This window comes from Mercenaria mercenaria, unplaced genomic scaffold (assembly GCF_021730395.1).
Source record: "Mercenaria mercenaria strain notata unplaced genomic scaffold, MADL_Memer_1 contig_4213, whole genome shotgun sequence".
Lineage (NCBI taxonomy): Eukaryota > Metazoa > Mollusca > Bivalvia > Venerida > Veneridae > Mercenaria > Mercenaria mercenaria.
The window spans coordinates 1-17,553 of record NW_026462426.1 but is presented as its reverse complement, the minus strand read 5'-3'; the positions used below and the strand labels follow the sequence as shown (position 1 = coordinate 17,553).

The window sequence follows — 17,553 nt, the reverse complement described above, 5'->3', positions numbered from 1 at the left end:
GATTCATTTTTTCCTAAAGTGTGTAATTTTGGTATAATCATTTTCTAACTTTTATTAACCATCATTTAATATACTTATAGAAAAAAAACTCTAAAAAAACGTGTAAATTTAATACAGCTTTCTTCTTTTTTTCTTTTATTCCGTTAAGTTTAAATTTCCTTCTTGCATTTCAAAAGGGGTTGAATAATTTTTTTCTTTTGCTTTTAATAGTATTGTAAAAATATCCCGAATAACTTTTTTCTCTTCTTTTTATTTACTTTTTCCCATATGTTTTTGTTATAAGTTGTTTATTTTGGGATGATGTGTTTTTAAAATAAATTTCTTGTCGTCAAGTTTTGTTGGGGAGAAATTGGTAATTTTGATGAAAAACGCCCGCAAAAATACAAATAAAGGAATAGCTGGAACAAGTGCTAAGCAGCTGGCAACCCAAAAAAACCTGCTGTAATATAACCCAAATACTTACTTCCCACAAAATTTAACTTTTTCTGTAAGCAGCAGTAGTTTAGTTAAGTGAATAATTAATTGTCTATTGTTTTTTTTCCTTTTTTTTAGAATTTTTATTTTTATTGCTATTTATATAATTAAACTTTTTTTTTAAATTAAATTTGTTAAAAAACGCCCCAAACGGAACCAAATATTAAATTTTTCGTTAACCTTCCATTTTATTAAGCTTGTTTTTTCTTATGTCTCGTCAATAACTTTTTCTATTTAAAAACTTCTTGTGTAGTAGGTAAAAGTTTTGTTCTTTAAATGAACCTTAACTATTTCATCATTTAAACTTTTAATTGTGTAGTTTTGGGGGTTTTTATTATTAATTTTTAAATTTTAAATATTTCCCCTGTCCAGTTTGGTGTTATCCCTTTTTCAAAATGCCGTTTTAAATTTGCTTAGGAAATCGGTCCCAATTTTTTAATTTTTTCTTTACTTTTTGGGTTTTTTTAAAACCCATTAAATTTTAAAATAAACAGTACCTTTATTTAAAATTTTTTTTTTGCCGTTGGTGTCATTTTTATACTAGTTTTTTTGTTTTGTTTATTTTCAAACCATATCCTGCAAATTATTTAAATAAGTTAAAGGGTATTATTTGCTGAAAATATTTCAAAATTTTTTTTTTAAACTTCTTTTAAATCTTTTTTACTACGCCTTTCCCCATTAAAGTTGGGCTATTAATTTTATTTTTATTCAAAAAAGATTCAAATTTTTATTTTAAAATTCTTTTCCTTTCACCCCTAAATTTACTGGTAATCTCCTTTTAAAATTTTTTTTCAAATGCTTCAGTAACAGATTCCCAGTTTTATTCTTTTAAAGGAATAACCCCAAACATTTTTACCATTCTTTAACCCTCTATATTAATTACTTATAGAAAAAAATTTTCTAAAAACGCACCTAAAAAACTTTAAAAAATGGTTTTATTACTATATCTTTTGAATAAGATTTTAAAATCATTTTTCTAAAATTTTTATCAACGTTAAAATTTTAATACCTTCTTTGGGTTCTGTTTTTCCCCTTCTTCGTGTAATTGTTGTTTTTTAAATAATCTAAATAAATTGTTTTCTTCCCTTCTGTTTCTTTTTTTAAGTCTTTTAAAAACTATTTCTGGATCGGTTTTAACATAAACAATCCTCAATTGGGTTTTTTCCGTATGGTTTTTAATATGACGTTAAAAAAAAGTTGTTTTGCCCCTCGGGGTCATTTATAACACCATTGTCGTGTGTTGTTTTGTAAAAAACGTTTTGTTAGTTAATAACAACGTTCGGACAGAAAAAACAAACAAACTGTTTAGCAGAAGATAAAAATTTTTTTTATGACTGTTTAAAGTTTTTAAATGAAAAGGAAAAATATTTGGAGGTTCTGAGCGCAAGTTCAAAAAGGTTTTATGAATTTAATCAGAGTTCATAAATTTTGCCATTTGTGAATTGGGTTTTGGTTATATTAAAATTAGGTAATTCTTTTAAAAATATCTAAAAACTACTTTTTTTCCCGATGGAATTATTCCTTCAACTGATTTAAATTTTTTTCTTTTATAAAATACTTATAGAAAAAATTTTAAATTTAAAAATTAATATAATCTTCTTCTTTTTTATTTTTATCCGTTAAATTTTAAATTTCCCTTTATGTGCATTTTAAGAGGTGTTTAAAATTTTTTTCTTTTTGATTTTAAAGTATTGTTAAAAATATCCTGAATTAACTTTTATTTGGTTTCTTTATTTCTTTTCCCGGATCTTAGGGGCATGAACGCTAAAATGCAAAACCCGGGTTTTGTTATAAGTTGTTTTATTTTGTGTTTATGTGTTTTTAAATAAATTTTGTCGTCAAGTTTTGTCGTTGTAAATTGGTAAATTTTGATGGGAAAAGCACCCCCCAATGCTCAAATCAGGAATAGTGGAAAATGCTAATGAGTGGAAACCCAAAAATACCTGCGTAATATATAATCCAGTACTTATCTTCGCAAAACTTTATTTTTCTGTAAGCAGCAGCTAGTTAGTTTTAAATGAATTTAATTAATTGATTATTGTTTTATTTTATTATTAGAAATTAGATTTTTTATTGCTCATTTATATAATTAAATTTTTTTTTAAATTAAATTTTTCCAAATTTATAAATGGTACCCCAAATATTAAAATTTTTTATAAACCCTTTTCCCTTTTACTAAAGCTTGTTTTTTTTTTTGTCTCGTTTAAAAACTTTTTTATTCTAAAATTTTGTGTGTAGGTAAAGTTCTTGTTCTAAAAATGAAAAATTGAAATTATTTATCATTTAAATCTTTATGTTATGTTTGGGGGTTTTTTTATTATTAATTTTTTTAAAAATTTTAAATTTTTCCTTGCCCCTTTTGGGGTATATCCTTTTCAAAAAAAGTCTTTTTAGTTTGCTTAAGCGGACTCGATCACAATTTTAAATTTTGCTTTGCTCTTTGGTATCTTTAAAACACCATATAAATTAAAGAAAAAAGACTTTATTAAAAATTTTTCTGGTTCGGTTGGGGTCATTTTTTTTACTAGGGGTTTTTTTGTTTTGTTATATTTATCAACCTATCCCGCAAAAATTTTTAAATAAGTTAAATATTATTTTCTGTAAAAAATTTCCATTATTCTTTTTAAATTTTTATTAAATCTTTCTTTTACTACGCCTTTCCCTTTATTTAAAAGTTGATAATATTAACTTATTTTTATTCAAAATGATTCAAAATTTTTATTAAAAAATTCTTTTCCTTCATTTAACCATAAAAAATTTTTTGGAACCCTTTCAGTCTTTGGGGATTTTTTCCTGAATTCTATCTTTTTTAAAAAAATTTTTTCAAAAATTCGTAAAAGATTCTCGGTTTATTCTTTAATGGAATAACCCCAAACATATTTACTAAATATCAAAACGGTAACATCTTTATCTTTATTATATTTTGAAAAAGCTTGCGTAACTAATCAGCTGACCCGTTCATCAATATCTTAATTCACTCTTTTTGTTTTTTTAAATTTTTTGTTTTAAATTGGTTGTGTAAATTTTTTTGCTAATTCATCGCTCCAGCGGTTGCTTGGGCAGTGATTTCCCCCGGGGGTAGTAAAAGTTTGCTTACCCCCTTTTCCCGTTTTTTGACTTTTGTTTTTGTCTGGACGTTAAGCCCATAGGGAACTGTTGTTCCTGTCCAAGACCAAGTGTGTATTTCGTTTTGATGGCTGGTTTTACAACTAAATGTTTTGCAATCTTTTCTCCAAATGTTTTTGATTTAGTTTTATTTAAATTGGAAAGCATTTGTTTATCACATTCACTTTTACTTAGTCCTGAGTCATAGCAAAAGTCATGGTCCATACATACTGCATCCAGTTCGTTGACAGGAGGTCCATTATCTAAAGGATTTCCTGGTCCACAATAGTTATATCCTGGAAGTGTTAAACCTTTTTTAGGTAACAAAGGTAACATTGCTTTATGGATATCTAATTTACCTCCAGTTTTGTTTTTAACGAATTTTGATTTCGTTTTTCCGCAAGATTTACATTTTGCTTTTATCATTAGCCTCCCGTTTTTTGTTGTAACAAAGTGAGGATTTACATTATCTGTAAATTTTCTTTCTTTCAAACAATATATTTTATTTTGTAAACTCATCTTATATTATATATATTTAAAACTTTTTAGTCTGTTTAAAACCTGTGGTTTTTAAAGTATTTTAAATTGTCCGGCATTGGATTTTTTAGAATAGGGGCAAGGGGTCAGGGGGGGGGGTTAAAATGCCAAAACCATCCTTTCTTATACTACTGTTAACAAAAAAGTAATCTAAAAGGGAAAGATGTCGTTATGGTTCTTGAACACTACACTTCTTTTTAATATTTTCTGTTTACATGTACGTAATAAAATAAAACAAAATATCGTCTATAGTTTTTAGCTAATCTCCGGACCAATGTGTTTGAATAAATGTTAATAAGTAGCAATGTTATTGCTTTTAACACTACACTTTTAATGTCCTGTATGTCTGAATGTAATTTTAATGAACACTCTTCCGCGTTTTCAACATTATAGCAAGGCCAAATAAATTTGATATAGGGAGAAAAAAGAAGTAAGACAGGATGTATGCTTTTTATTCATTGCGTGTCTTCCATCACCGCGTGAAGCTTAGATAGTTTAGATAAATAATTGCAAGTTACTACACTGATAAAAGACAGGCGAACAGACAGAGTGGCAGACGGACAGGTTGACAAAATGATTACTATGGGACTATAGATAAAAGGTAGGGCCTTAATAATAACAACTCATTTTATAACGGCGATAAATACTTGTATGACGAATGTAGCCTATTATAAAATGCTGTGATAGCCACTGCCATTGCAGACATAAAAACAAAATGAAATACTTACGTTAATGTTTGTACAAATTATATGGTACTTTGTTAAAACACCATTTAAATTCCTTTTAGACGGAGGTTCCCAAGTTACATTTATTGATCTCTCTTTTTGTATGTCATTTTCTGCGCTTAGCAAAACAGAAGATACCGGTCCAGGGGCTGTAAAATATCGTATATATTAAACTTTATTGTTTAAATTTATACATATTTATACATTATTGCAGCTAGGGTGAAACACTACGTTGTTAAATTTACCTTCTTGTATAACTACATGGAAATAGCTATTGATCCGATTATGTTGCAAACTTATCCATACTTTCATAAAATCTTATTATTTCTGTCCAGTTCCCTTATTTCTGTTGTTGTAGAGTATTCATGTAATGACTTATAAATTAAATATGTTAAAACCAAATCTTATTAAACCAGAACACTTGTAAGTAAAATGAAGAAGATTTAAAGATAAAGGCGTCGGGTGGGAAAGAAGATGCCGATTTTTCATATCAATTTCACCATAACGCTTTCGGTTGGTGCATAACGTAATATGTGGATACGTACTATCTTGCAAGGTCGTCCCGTTTTGTGTATCAGATGCTCTGCTGCTACCAACTTCCGTTCTTGCAGTCACTATAACGTTGTAATTCCAGTACGGATGAAGACCCGTAATAACACATGAAGTCGAATTAAAGCCTTAAAAAGATACAATACTAAAATATGATATATTTACATACGTACTGTGGAAATGTTAAAAAGATTAGAAAAATCGACAGGAAACCTTTGTTAAAAACAGCTGTAAGAAAATAGTTATAGAACTTTTAATTTCCAGTAAGTTTAACATGATAAAAAGCTAAAATATTCATTTCAAATGCATTCAAATTACCACGACTATTTTGCAATTGTGTTTCATTTATGATTTTTATGCATAAACGCATGTTTGAGATAATATTTGAACATAGTATACTTTTTGTGCTGTGTAAAAATGTTATTAAAATCTAAAACTAAGCTAATGCTGTTTTAGCAAGCACAGGGTGAAATCTGATGATATTAAATGGTCCTAGAAATGAAGAATATGAATATTCAAAGCAAACTCACAATGTCTCATTACACTTGATACTAATTATTTCAACCAATTTTTAACAAAATCTAAGCTATATATCTTATTCAAATAACTGAAGGTCGATAAATTGGGTACACCCTGATAACTTGAACACTCGCGTTATGAGTATGAAGCGGAATGATAGTAAATGATTACACTAAGTTTGAATAAAATCAGATGGAAGATATTGTAGGAGTTATATCCAGGTACTAAATAATAGAAAACTGTGGTTTCTTAACACAAATAAATTCAGTCCAGAAATTTCTGTAAATATTCATGAAATGATAAAATTGCAGAAGAAAACTTCCTGAAATCAAAGGTCTTAAAGATCACAAACAGACATTTCGGTCAAAAGAGTAAAACCAAAAAAAAAGGTTGAAATGCTTAATGATTTCAAAGCTGAGAAATATAGAAAATTATAATTGTGAAATGAAAAACAAAAGTTATTCCCTTTATTTGGAAAAAAGCAGCTCTCAGCACCTTACCCTGTGTTTCACAAGAGCGTTTGAAAGAAGTATTATCCTGATCAGTTGCTTGTACTGTGTAGCTTGTTGGACCAGTATATTCAGATTGCGGATGTGGCGACCAAGTTACATTCAATGAAGAGGAACTTCCTGCTGTCGGGTTAGGTTTGTTAGGTTTTACAGGCTCTGAAATGTACAATATGCAATATGTGCAAATACCTGTCTCATCCTGTGAAGACGAAAGAACATTTTTTGCAGATTTTTTGTTGTGCCGTTGTCTCGCACTTTTTCTCTGCCACAGCAAAAGATCGCTTTTTTGCTGTGGCTTGTTGTTTCATTGTTTCAGACTGGAACGAGACAGAGAAGTAAAATATCGTTGAATCGCTGCGGCAGGGGCCGCGAAAGGGAACAATGGCATACCAAAAATGTCCAGCAAAATGTCGATTTCTTATTGCGATGGAGGCCTCAAAACGACTACACGAAATCGACAAAAGTCAGCAACTATATAAAGCAAAAGTTTACGCGAGGAATAGTAACCGTCCACATAACAACTTTTTCTCTTGGTTTTTCTTTCTATACGGCGACCAGTCATTCTTTCTGGATTAACTGGTTGTGTGAAAGAAACTTTCGACATCTTCACATGCATTAGAAGTAACGGGAATAATGACCTTGGAATATTATCATATTTTCATTCGGTTGAAGATATTTTGCTTTACATATAGCCAAGATAACGGACCCGTAATGATAATTCTCTTGCTTGTACGGAAGGTCACATGCACGTTGAGCTATTTTACATCCGAAGAATGCCGAACTACCTTAATAAGAATAGCGGGCCAACGTAATCGAACGAAAATTAAGTGTTGCTATTACGGTTCCATTGCCTTAAAGATAATTATTACAAAATTTCATCAAAAGTAATAAAACATAAATTCATCTCTAATAGAATATGTTAAAAATGAAAAATGTCATAAAATGTTGCTCAAACGCGTTTGACAACCTGTAAGTGAATATCATTTACATTCCAAATAGTCAAATTGATGAGAATTTTTCTTTTTTATGGTGAAATTTTTATATCATTACGATAATACTATGATTTCATTATTTCTCAAATTTATATTTGAACTTCATTTTTCTTATTTATCGTGGAAAAACGTTTAAAAGCAATAAAATCATAGAACTGGGAACATTTTAATCTCGTGCATCAAAATCTAATCATCTATCGTTTAATACTGTCTTGCGTATTTTGTGAGTACATGTATAATGCTTTTAAAAACTAAATAAAGCCAACATTTCTTATTCTACGATTATACACATGAACGTTAATTGTTAAACCGAGCTGCGGAATAAACTTATTCATAGCAATAGGAAAGTCATACCTAAACCTAACATGTTTTGCAGTTTTCGTGAAGAGAAGAAATTACATATTACGACAATATGATGCTTTGCTTACCTGCTATTTTTGTTGCAACATTTAGCCTGACTGTAAAGTTTCCTTTTCCAATTTTTGTAATGCCTGCAAGCTGTACACTATAATTCCTGTATGGTAGAAGGCCAGTTATTGTATGCTTCGTAACGTTTCCTGTTATGTTCACATCCCATACTTCAAGTGTATTCAGATTAGAAATTTTGTAACTATAGCCTGTAATAATTCCATTTGGTCTGCAAGGTTTTCTCCACGTCAGTGCCACTGAATTCGTTTCATTCTTGGTAAAATGTACAGTTTCTGAATCAATATCACCTGGAACTAGTAAGATAAATCCTCTATCAGAAATCTTTAATCTTTTCTACTTTATTTAAGCGCACTGCAAAAACACATAATGTAATTACATATCATATGTATTCTTACAAATTATTTGTTTGCAACGTCAACAACCCCGAGTTATACACTAACTGATTTTTATGAAGATGACACTAAGTGAAGATGACATTCTTTCATTTTTTTTCAGAAGATCATACGCTAGTATATATGTACCAACATTTGCACTATTTGAGCTGTTCCCATTTAAAATATGTTCGTTACCCCTTCTTCTCCCTCCCAACCCCCTATTCAAAATAATTTTTCGGCGTAGCTGTTTAACAACAATCGGTGCGAGGGATATGTTATGTGTTGGAAAGTTAATCCAATTTACTGGCATTGGATATCAGAATATACACTTTCAGCAGAGGACATTTATTAATTTGGGTAACAAGCTCTGAACTGATTTCTTTAACTTTAATTTTTGTAAGAATTTGTCACTACAAGAGAAAACGGAAGAAACCTATTCCCCTGTTGCGTACACAGCTGGTAAGAAACGAACTGCTGAATATACATTGCGGTGTTACTTTCTGTTTATTTCAGATTAAACAAACGGAAACATCATTACCTCTCTTTCATTACAAAGACTTTAGAAAAGTATCGACACAAGAGAAATTGAAAGTAACTAAACTATTTTCACACATTGAACCGACATGACTGTAAGTAACATCTGTATGGTCAATATGTGACGACTTTTAGTCTTTTTGTCGTACAGTTACAGGGAGTATTAAATATAGTTTCTTTTGTGCCTACTTTATATCTTTTAACCATTTTGACGCATTAACTTAAGGTGATATGCAATATTTATGCTAATTTTATTTACGTTGTTTTCTGTGAATATAGAAGCACATGCTATCTAAAATTCAGCAATTCATATTTGTATGTTCTTTAGAGAGTAAAGCGAAAGTTTATTAATATATTGACAAGTGAGGGTCTTTGTGAAGTTAATATTTGTTATAGGAATTTGTATTTTTTTAAGAGAACTAGAATGTGTCTGTATGACATAGTGTGTGCCCCTACTGGTAAATTAGTAACAAATAATTCAAATGTTTGTGATTTTCAGGGGGTAAAGTCTAAACAAACAATTTATATAAAGGATTCATTATTCTAAACCATATACTTTTTGAGCTATGAGCATTACAATTAACTTTTTTTTGTTATTTTAAGTGTCATAATTGTAATAAGCGTTAGGATTCTCAAAAAGAAGTGTACAGTCATGATAAGGACTCATGTAATGTTTCATGAATTTACATCAAATACATTTTTACCTTGGCAAGTCAATAGGTGAAAACTTTAAAAACAAAAGGGCCAGGATGGAAACAAAACTTCTGACCAATTTTCATTAAGCTTTGACCAAAAACCTTGAGGGTAAACAAGTATTTTCTGTGATTTGACCTAGTGATCTTGTTTTTGACCCCATATGACCTAGATTCGTGCTTGTTCAAGATTCTATAAAAACAAACATTCTGACAAAGTTTAAAAAAAAAAGAATTGAGCATAAAAGTGGCCTCTAGAGTGATACAGCTTTTCCTTTGATTTCATCTAGTGACCTAGCTTTTTGCCCTACATGACCCGCAATCCAAATCATCCCGGAATTTAAACATTAATATAAACATTTCGACCACATTTCATGAAGATATTGTCATAAACGTGGACTCTAAAGTGTAATTAAGCTTTTCCTTTGGTTTGACTGAATGGCCTAGTATTTATCCAACTTGACCCAGATTCAAACTTGACCTAGAAGTCATCCAGACAAACATTGTATTCAAATTTCATGAAGATCCAGTATAAAATGCAGTCCCTATTGCATACACAAGTTTTTTCCTTAGATTTGACTTTGCGACCTATTTCTTAAAAATATTACAAATATTCAAACTTGACCTAGAATTCATCAAGGCAGCCAATCTGGCTAAATTTTCTAAATATCCAGTGTAAAATGCAACCCATATTGCGTATAAAAGGTTTTTCTTTCATCTGACCATGTTATCTAGATTTTTACCCTAGATGACCCATATTCAGACTTAACCTAGATTGAATCCAGGCAAATATTCCGATCGAATTTTATGAAGATCGTATGTTAAATAAATGCAGTCCATGTTGCTTACACAATTTTCTCTTTGATTTTACCTTGTGACATAGTTTTTATTCCAAGGTGACCTATATACGAACTTGAACTAGATTTAATCAAGGCAATAATTCTTTACAAATACGATGAACCTCAATTGAAAAATACACCCACTATCGCATACACAACGTTTTCCTTTGATTTTACCTAGTTACCTAGTTTTTAATACCAGATAACCTGTATTCAAACTTGATTTAGATTTCATAAAGGCAATCATTCCAATCAAAATTTGTTAATACCCAGTGTAAAATGCAGCCCCTATTGCGCACTAAATGTTTTTCATTGATTTGACCTAGATGACCCATATTCAAACTCAGCCTAGATTTATCTAGGTAATCATACTGACCAAATTTGATGAAGATCAATTAAAAAATACAGCCTATATCGCATACAAAATCCAAATGTTGACGACAGACAGACAGGCAGACAAGCAGACAGATAGACGACGGACGACGGACATCGAGTGATCACAATAACGTACCTAAGCATTGCTCAGGTTAGCTATTAAGGGGTGGAGCCAGACGTAAAAATAGGAGGTGTGCAACTCTTAAAATAGGAGGCGGAGCCAAACAAAAATAAAAGGTGCATAAGTTCATATCATGATAAAGACCCTTGCAAGGTTTAATCATTTGTTATAAAGTACTTCTTAAGCTAGGTGCGCCACAAGGTAAAATGTGCATTTTTGACTATTTCAGGGTGCATAACTCTAGAAATAGGGGACAGGCCCCGATCAAAAATAGAAGTTGCACAAGTTCATATTACGATAAAGACTCAAGCAAGTTTTCATCAATTTATATGAACCACTATTTGAGCTAGGCGCCTCACAAGATCAAACGTGCACTTTTTACTATTTCAGGGGCAATTATTCTGGAAGTAAGGGATGGAGCCAGACGAAAAATAAGGGGTGCACAAGATAATATCATGATATAGACTCATGCAAGGTTTCATCAATTTATGTCAAATACTTTTGAGCTAGGCGAGTCACGAACTTTGGACGGACGCATACACAGACAGACCCACGGACAAGACCTAACTTATAAGCCCCACTACTCACGGGGAGCAAAATCAGTACATTAAAGCTCATAAAAGGTGCTCATTAGTGTACACAGTTTAAATTTAAATTCAAATTTATTATAACTTTAATATTACTCAATGCTGAGATGCCAAAATTTTAATTATTTAAACATGTTTAAAACCAACTACAATATTTAACTTTTTAAAAATTGGTATATAAGTTAATGATTTATTTAAAAAAAAACTTTTGATTCTTGCCGTCTTGTAAAAAAATGGTTCGAAATTTCTCCCTAAACTATCTGTGGCATGTGTCTCGCTGATGAACGGCATCTAGTACTGCACTTAGTAGACTTAATATCGGTAACAATCGTACTGCTACATCATGCATATTATCAAAATTTTAGTCAATTTCGGCCTGTTGTTATGTAACCATTCATTTGTGTTAGCGATGCCAAAGACTTATTCTTGTGGTTTCGCCGAACGTAGCATAGACAGATCGAGGACACCCAAATGATTTTATTTATATTATAGACAGAAATGTTTAAGGAACATACATATCTTTCTATAAATTATATTTTGTCTACTTACTAGATTCTGACGTTCTTGCATGACATGTGCCCCCACTGCAAGTGCTATTTGGACCTTCTCCAGCAGATGTCGAGGCACTCATCGAAAATTCATATAACCAGAAAGGTTGAAGATCATCAACAATGTAAGATGTAAGATCTGGACTGATATCAGCCGTGTCTGTCCAAACATATGTTTCGTCTTGTGTATCAGAGCACTTCTTGTCGTTATATCCGTAGTGAATTTTGTATCCCGTAATACGTCCATTTCTATCTTCAAAATCCAGGTGTTTCCATGAAACATTTATGCTATTTGCACCTATTTCTGACACGTTAAGTTTAGGGCCTAAGCGTGGGGCTGTAAAAGAAAATAAATATGAAATGTTATGGTTGAGTATACCATTTCATGCGGAATTTTATTAGCTAAATTCATTGAAAGTTTGTACAGACTTATACATTTTTGGAATCGTCTTTGAAGTCTGATAATGAATAAAAATGTATAAGTTTCATTGTAAGGGGCCTTTTTGGACGTATGTCAACGGTATGTTAAATATCCGTAGGCAATGCGTTGTGTACTCTTTTTATCAAATACGATAAAATGTATATTGACGTCATTCACTGCACCCTTAAACACTCCTGAACGTTGTGAATGACATCAGTAACAACGCTTCCGATAATACAGCTGTTGCTAATTGAATTTAAAGCAGTTAAACTGTTGTTATTGCTGTAAATTCCAGCAGCCATACATTTTTCAAACTTCTCCTGTTACTTCTATAAAGTTCCAGTACTAATAGCAGTAATGCCGTTCTGTTGCTGTTACTGCTCTGCAGCTAAGTACAAACTAGTTCTTATACTGGATCTTCAAAAATACGTATACTTCGAACATGAACTTAGAATTAATCGCCAAAGGCATTTCAAGCTAATATCATTTTGACAATATCGTATATGCAACAACTGTCACAAATCTGAAGCTGTTACTTTGTATTTTTCTATTTTTGATCAATTATGTAAGGGTACGCATTCCGGTCACAAACATTAAAGCCAAATGACTACCAGCTTTGTTAACAGTATTTTGTTCACTTATTTTTCACCATCGTTTTATATATTTACATTCGTAACGTTAATTTTGAATGGACCGCGGAAGGAAAGGCGCCAGATTTTACGATAGTACCGCGTAGTGATAACATGTATAGACGCGCCCGCTTATAGTTAGGGAGAACGTTCCTTAGTTGACGTCGCATGTGTTTTGTTTGGTGACAAGGGTGATAGGTAAGCAGATTTTAACGTTAAATACAACAAAATGTGTGCACTTTATATAAAAAAGCCTTAAACAAATTAGAGCACAGAGAAAATATAAATATAAGAAATGTAATTTATATTAGCACAATACATGGATTTCCCGATCATATCGGTCGATAATTTCGCGGGAATCCCATTTTGTCAACTAAAAATATTCAGCATTTCTTCACATAAAAGCTGAATACCTATTCAAGAACCAGCATCTGTAAACCCGATTCTCGCATACCAGAAATTACGGATTTTATTTTTTCTAAGTTATTTGCATTATTTCATGTTTTACTCAGATTTCTAAAGACCTTATGAAGTCATTTTGTATGTCACAGCACGCATAATTTGCTGTAAAAATGTTCATTTTCAGACTGTAAAGATCAAATGACGTTATATTCTTCGTAGACATCACTTGAATGTTATATAAATAGATTCATAGAATTGTGGTTATTTTCTATTGCAAATATTGTCATTACTTAATTTTTGTTAGTTATTTTCTCTTCTTTTTATTTGAGACGATAGTGTGTTACAACTATATTATGATTAATTCAATACTTTTTAACAAATACTAGCGAGATCATTGAACTGGTTGGTGGTCATGACAGCCTATGGAAAAAGACGAATACATAAGACACCGACCAATATGAATGAGATGTCTCAAACATTTCGGTAAATCAATTCTAATTATGAACACGGATACTTAAAACAGTTGCGCAGAACATCATTATGAAGTAAGCAATTATTGCATGCGAAGCAATCACATTACATAATAATAGGCTCCTTACTTTAAACCAGATATATTAGTCCATTAATTGTGTTTGCTTGTCATAGTATCCACTGTCGCAGCAACTGCAAATCTGCGTACAAGCAGTAATTTGTAGTTGCAGAAAAACTACGTCAATTATCAATGCAGATATGCTTATATAAGTCATTCTGACTAGTGTTATGCGGCCATTTTTGAAAAAGGCGGCAACGTTAAACATCTTGCATGAAACGAGATATTTTGGGCTATTTTCATTTCTTGAAGCTTTTATGACCTAACAAAGATTTCATTTGCACAGAAGATTCATATAAGTAATAAACTACGGTCAAATTAAAATGAATTCTTGCACCATACTTAATGTACAAAAGAACGAAGTGTTACTAATCACGATAAACTGTAACAAGTTAACAAAAATAAGCAAAATTAAAATCGAAAACTTAAACCATATCCATAGAATGGATCAAATTGTTCTTTAAATGAAATTATCTATTGATTTTTACTTAACTGTTTGAAGTTTGGTTTAGCTGTAGATGAAGAAATATATTTTCAGACTACTAAGTTACATCAACAAACCTGCTTCTTCTGTTTGGTCGATCAGTTCCTTAGTCTCACCCCAACACTTAGTATACGCTTGGATGTTGACACTATAGTTTCTATAAGGATGAAGTCCAGACACATTAGCGGATAAAGGCTCTGCACCAAATGTACTAGGTATAATTAGTTCGTCAGTTGTGCAAGGTTCGTATGTTAATGATTCGACATCCTGTAAAAGTGAAAGATATGTAACATTGAAATAATCAAAACACAATAGTTTAGCAAAATAAGTCCCTTATTTGAAGGGACAAACAGGATCCACACGTTATATACATGTTTTGAAATATTAAATTAAAGCAAGCTCTACTTGTTCTACATGACGGGTGAACAGACAGACGGATGGGGAAATGGACAAAATAAAACACTATGCATAGTTTACTACTGCCTTTCATTTATCTTCCAGCTTTTATGAAAATCTTTTGAACTTACGTTATAGCAGAACTAACGGAAGACGGACTGACGAAAGCGTAGAACACTTTCTAGATTTTCCACGTTTCATACAAATGTATTGTATGGTCATCACTGAACCCAGTCTTTGTCATAAGTTTAAACTATTCGTTATCATAGCAATCTTATTTGTTCCCACAGCAGCTAAACAGAAACGTGTATATTTTCTATACTTGTCATTTATCAACGAATAAAATTGCATGAAAAATATCTTGGTATTTCAATATTGTAACAGGATCTTACTATCACATATTTTGACTACGTTTAGCCTTTGCAGCTATATTTTCAATATTGCTATCTATCTATGTACTAAGTTTCCTGAAAGAATAATTATCGCTGGATCCCACTTTAAGTGACTGAAATACTGACGAAAATAATGACTGACAGTCCTGTCAAAACAACCATAAACACACGATTATGTAGTGTGTCATCTATCATATTTGCCAAATATTGCCAAATTATTAATACAAGAATGACGGGAAGTACATGTAGCAACCTCTCAAATCGTCAACCACGAAAATGACATGAGGACATATTCCTGGACACAAGTGTTTAAGGAGGTAGTAATACTCACAAATTACTTCCTTGTAAAAGGATACGTATAAAAAAAATCCTTTCTAAAATTGCAGCACGATTTCCCATTAGTGAAAACCAAAAAAAAAAAAAGAAATAAATAAAAGAAATAAGGAATCAACTTAAATCAAACGACTAGATAAAATCTAATGGGGGAATGAGGCTATGGATGCCGTCTATTTCTGTCCATGAAGAAAAACTATCCCCCACATCTAGATTCCGTAATGCTGACAAGTATGATTTCATTGCAACATCTTTATAGCTGCAGAAGTAGTTTGCTTAATACTGGATATTGGAGCGTTAGAGGCAGAGTATGTGAGTCCTTCACACCACGTCAAACAGTTTTCTACTGTTCCAGATACTTAGACTGGTCTACCGACGGACGACTTCAAGCGGGTGTTAACTGCTGTGTGGCAGCCGTAAAAAGTCGCTCCGACTTCATCTCAGCGTTGTTATATTTTCTGGTCCTTCGGGATCGTTGATTTCAACTCACTTAGATTTGAAGATTGAATACTGCTTAAGCCGGTGCTAGGGGGCGTGGGCAGTGTTGCATTTTCCATTACTGCTGATGAACAGACTCAATCAAACCGAGTCTGCATTTTTCACTGATTGTCTTGTTCTCGGTGCTTCCGAGGGACCTACTTTTCAGATTTTATTCAATATAATTTCCATTTACTTTTTTTCCAGACAAACTCGAAACATTCGCTACAGGGTTTACCATTAAATTTGTTTTATTTACGGAAATTAAAAGAAAAAAACGGTTGAGATTTGATTTTCACAACCCATGATGGTGTTTCAGCCAGAAATCTAGTCGGTGTTGAAAAATATAATTAATTATACTTATTTTATGATAACTTTTCTATTTAAACATTTCAGTACTTTTGATTTCTTACAAAGCAATTGAAATTATTTACCGTACAAGTGTATGAATCAGGTATTGATTCTTTTTCAACGGATGTGTTTTCTTTAGAGCAATGACGAAACATATCTATAATCATTATTCTATAATTTCGAACGATGCCGTTCGGATTGTCTGGCTTTTTCCATTGAACATACAATGACCTGGCGTCAACCGCTGTTTTGTCATCAAAGATGACTCCTTGAGGCGCTGAAATAGAAAAACAAGTCGATGTTATGATTCTCAGTTCAAAACTAAACTTAAACCTACGGACTCTGCTCTGATTCATTCAACAGAAACATTTGTCAACGTTAGTCTAATTCATTTTTTTCAGCTGTCTTGGCAATGTTACACAAGAAACTGACTGAAAATTCTACAAATTTGATTGAAATGCCAATCAAGAAGTCATTAATGACTTAAAAAAATACAGGACTTGTTAACGTCTCTTACACTACAGTCGCTTTGTACAAATTTGTGCTATTTCCAGTTACGTCGGCTACTAATAGCAGCAAAGCAGGTCTTTCATATTTAACTAATATCACTTTTCGCCGCTAGATTTACAAGTAAGTAAAATACCTGTTTCGTTTGTGCGTATGTTTTTTTTCTGTACTGTATCGCCCTCAAGAACTTTATTGTCTTCATCAACATTAAAGATAGCGACGGTTATCGAAACATTACATGTTGTTCCTGGATCAAGAGGTTCTAAATTTGCCGTGGCTATGTTGGTTTCAGCAGAAATATTTTGACTTCTGTTGGAGTCTTTGTTGGGACTTTTACAAAAGGCAGATATATTGAACAGATCAAAATCTCCAATTGGATTTTTCCACTGTAATGCCAGAACAGATTCAGAAGTATTTTCTGGAACTCTTGATATAGACGTGACAGTGCCAGGTCCTACAAAATGAAAACAAAAATAATATTTTCTTTTCTTACTTCATAAAAAATTACTATACTGTATGTATTTATTATATTTTCTATGTCTTGCATAAAACGCATTATTACATTTATTTCCTCAGGCTTTCAAGGAACTATTCAAGTAATCTACAGTTGTTGTAATTCAAGAAGAAATATCTTTAAAGAAGGTAGTCGGTGCACTTTAGATC

The 17,553-nt window shown here is 31.7% G+C and overlaps 1 protein-coding gene across 1 annotated transcript; it reads right to left on the bottom strand.

Moving 5' to 3' along the window:
• Positions 1-4,784: 4,784 nt before the first annotated feature.
• Positions 4,785-17,344, bottom strand: LOC128553699 (phosphatidylinositol phosphatase PTPRQ-like; the record flags this gene model as incomplete). Its single annotated transcript, XM_053534874.1, has 8 exons — positions 4,785-4,990; positions 5,387-5,518; positions 6,410-6,574; positions 7,839-8,132; positions 11,911-12,246; positions 14,512-14,701; positions 16,467-16,660; positions 17,027-17,344. Coding segments are annotated over 8 exons (1,835 nt in total), but the record flags the coding sequence as incomplete, so codon positions are not given.
• Between the last annotated feature and the right edge of the window lie 209 nt (positions 17,345-17,553).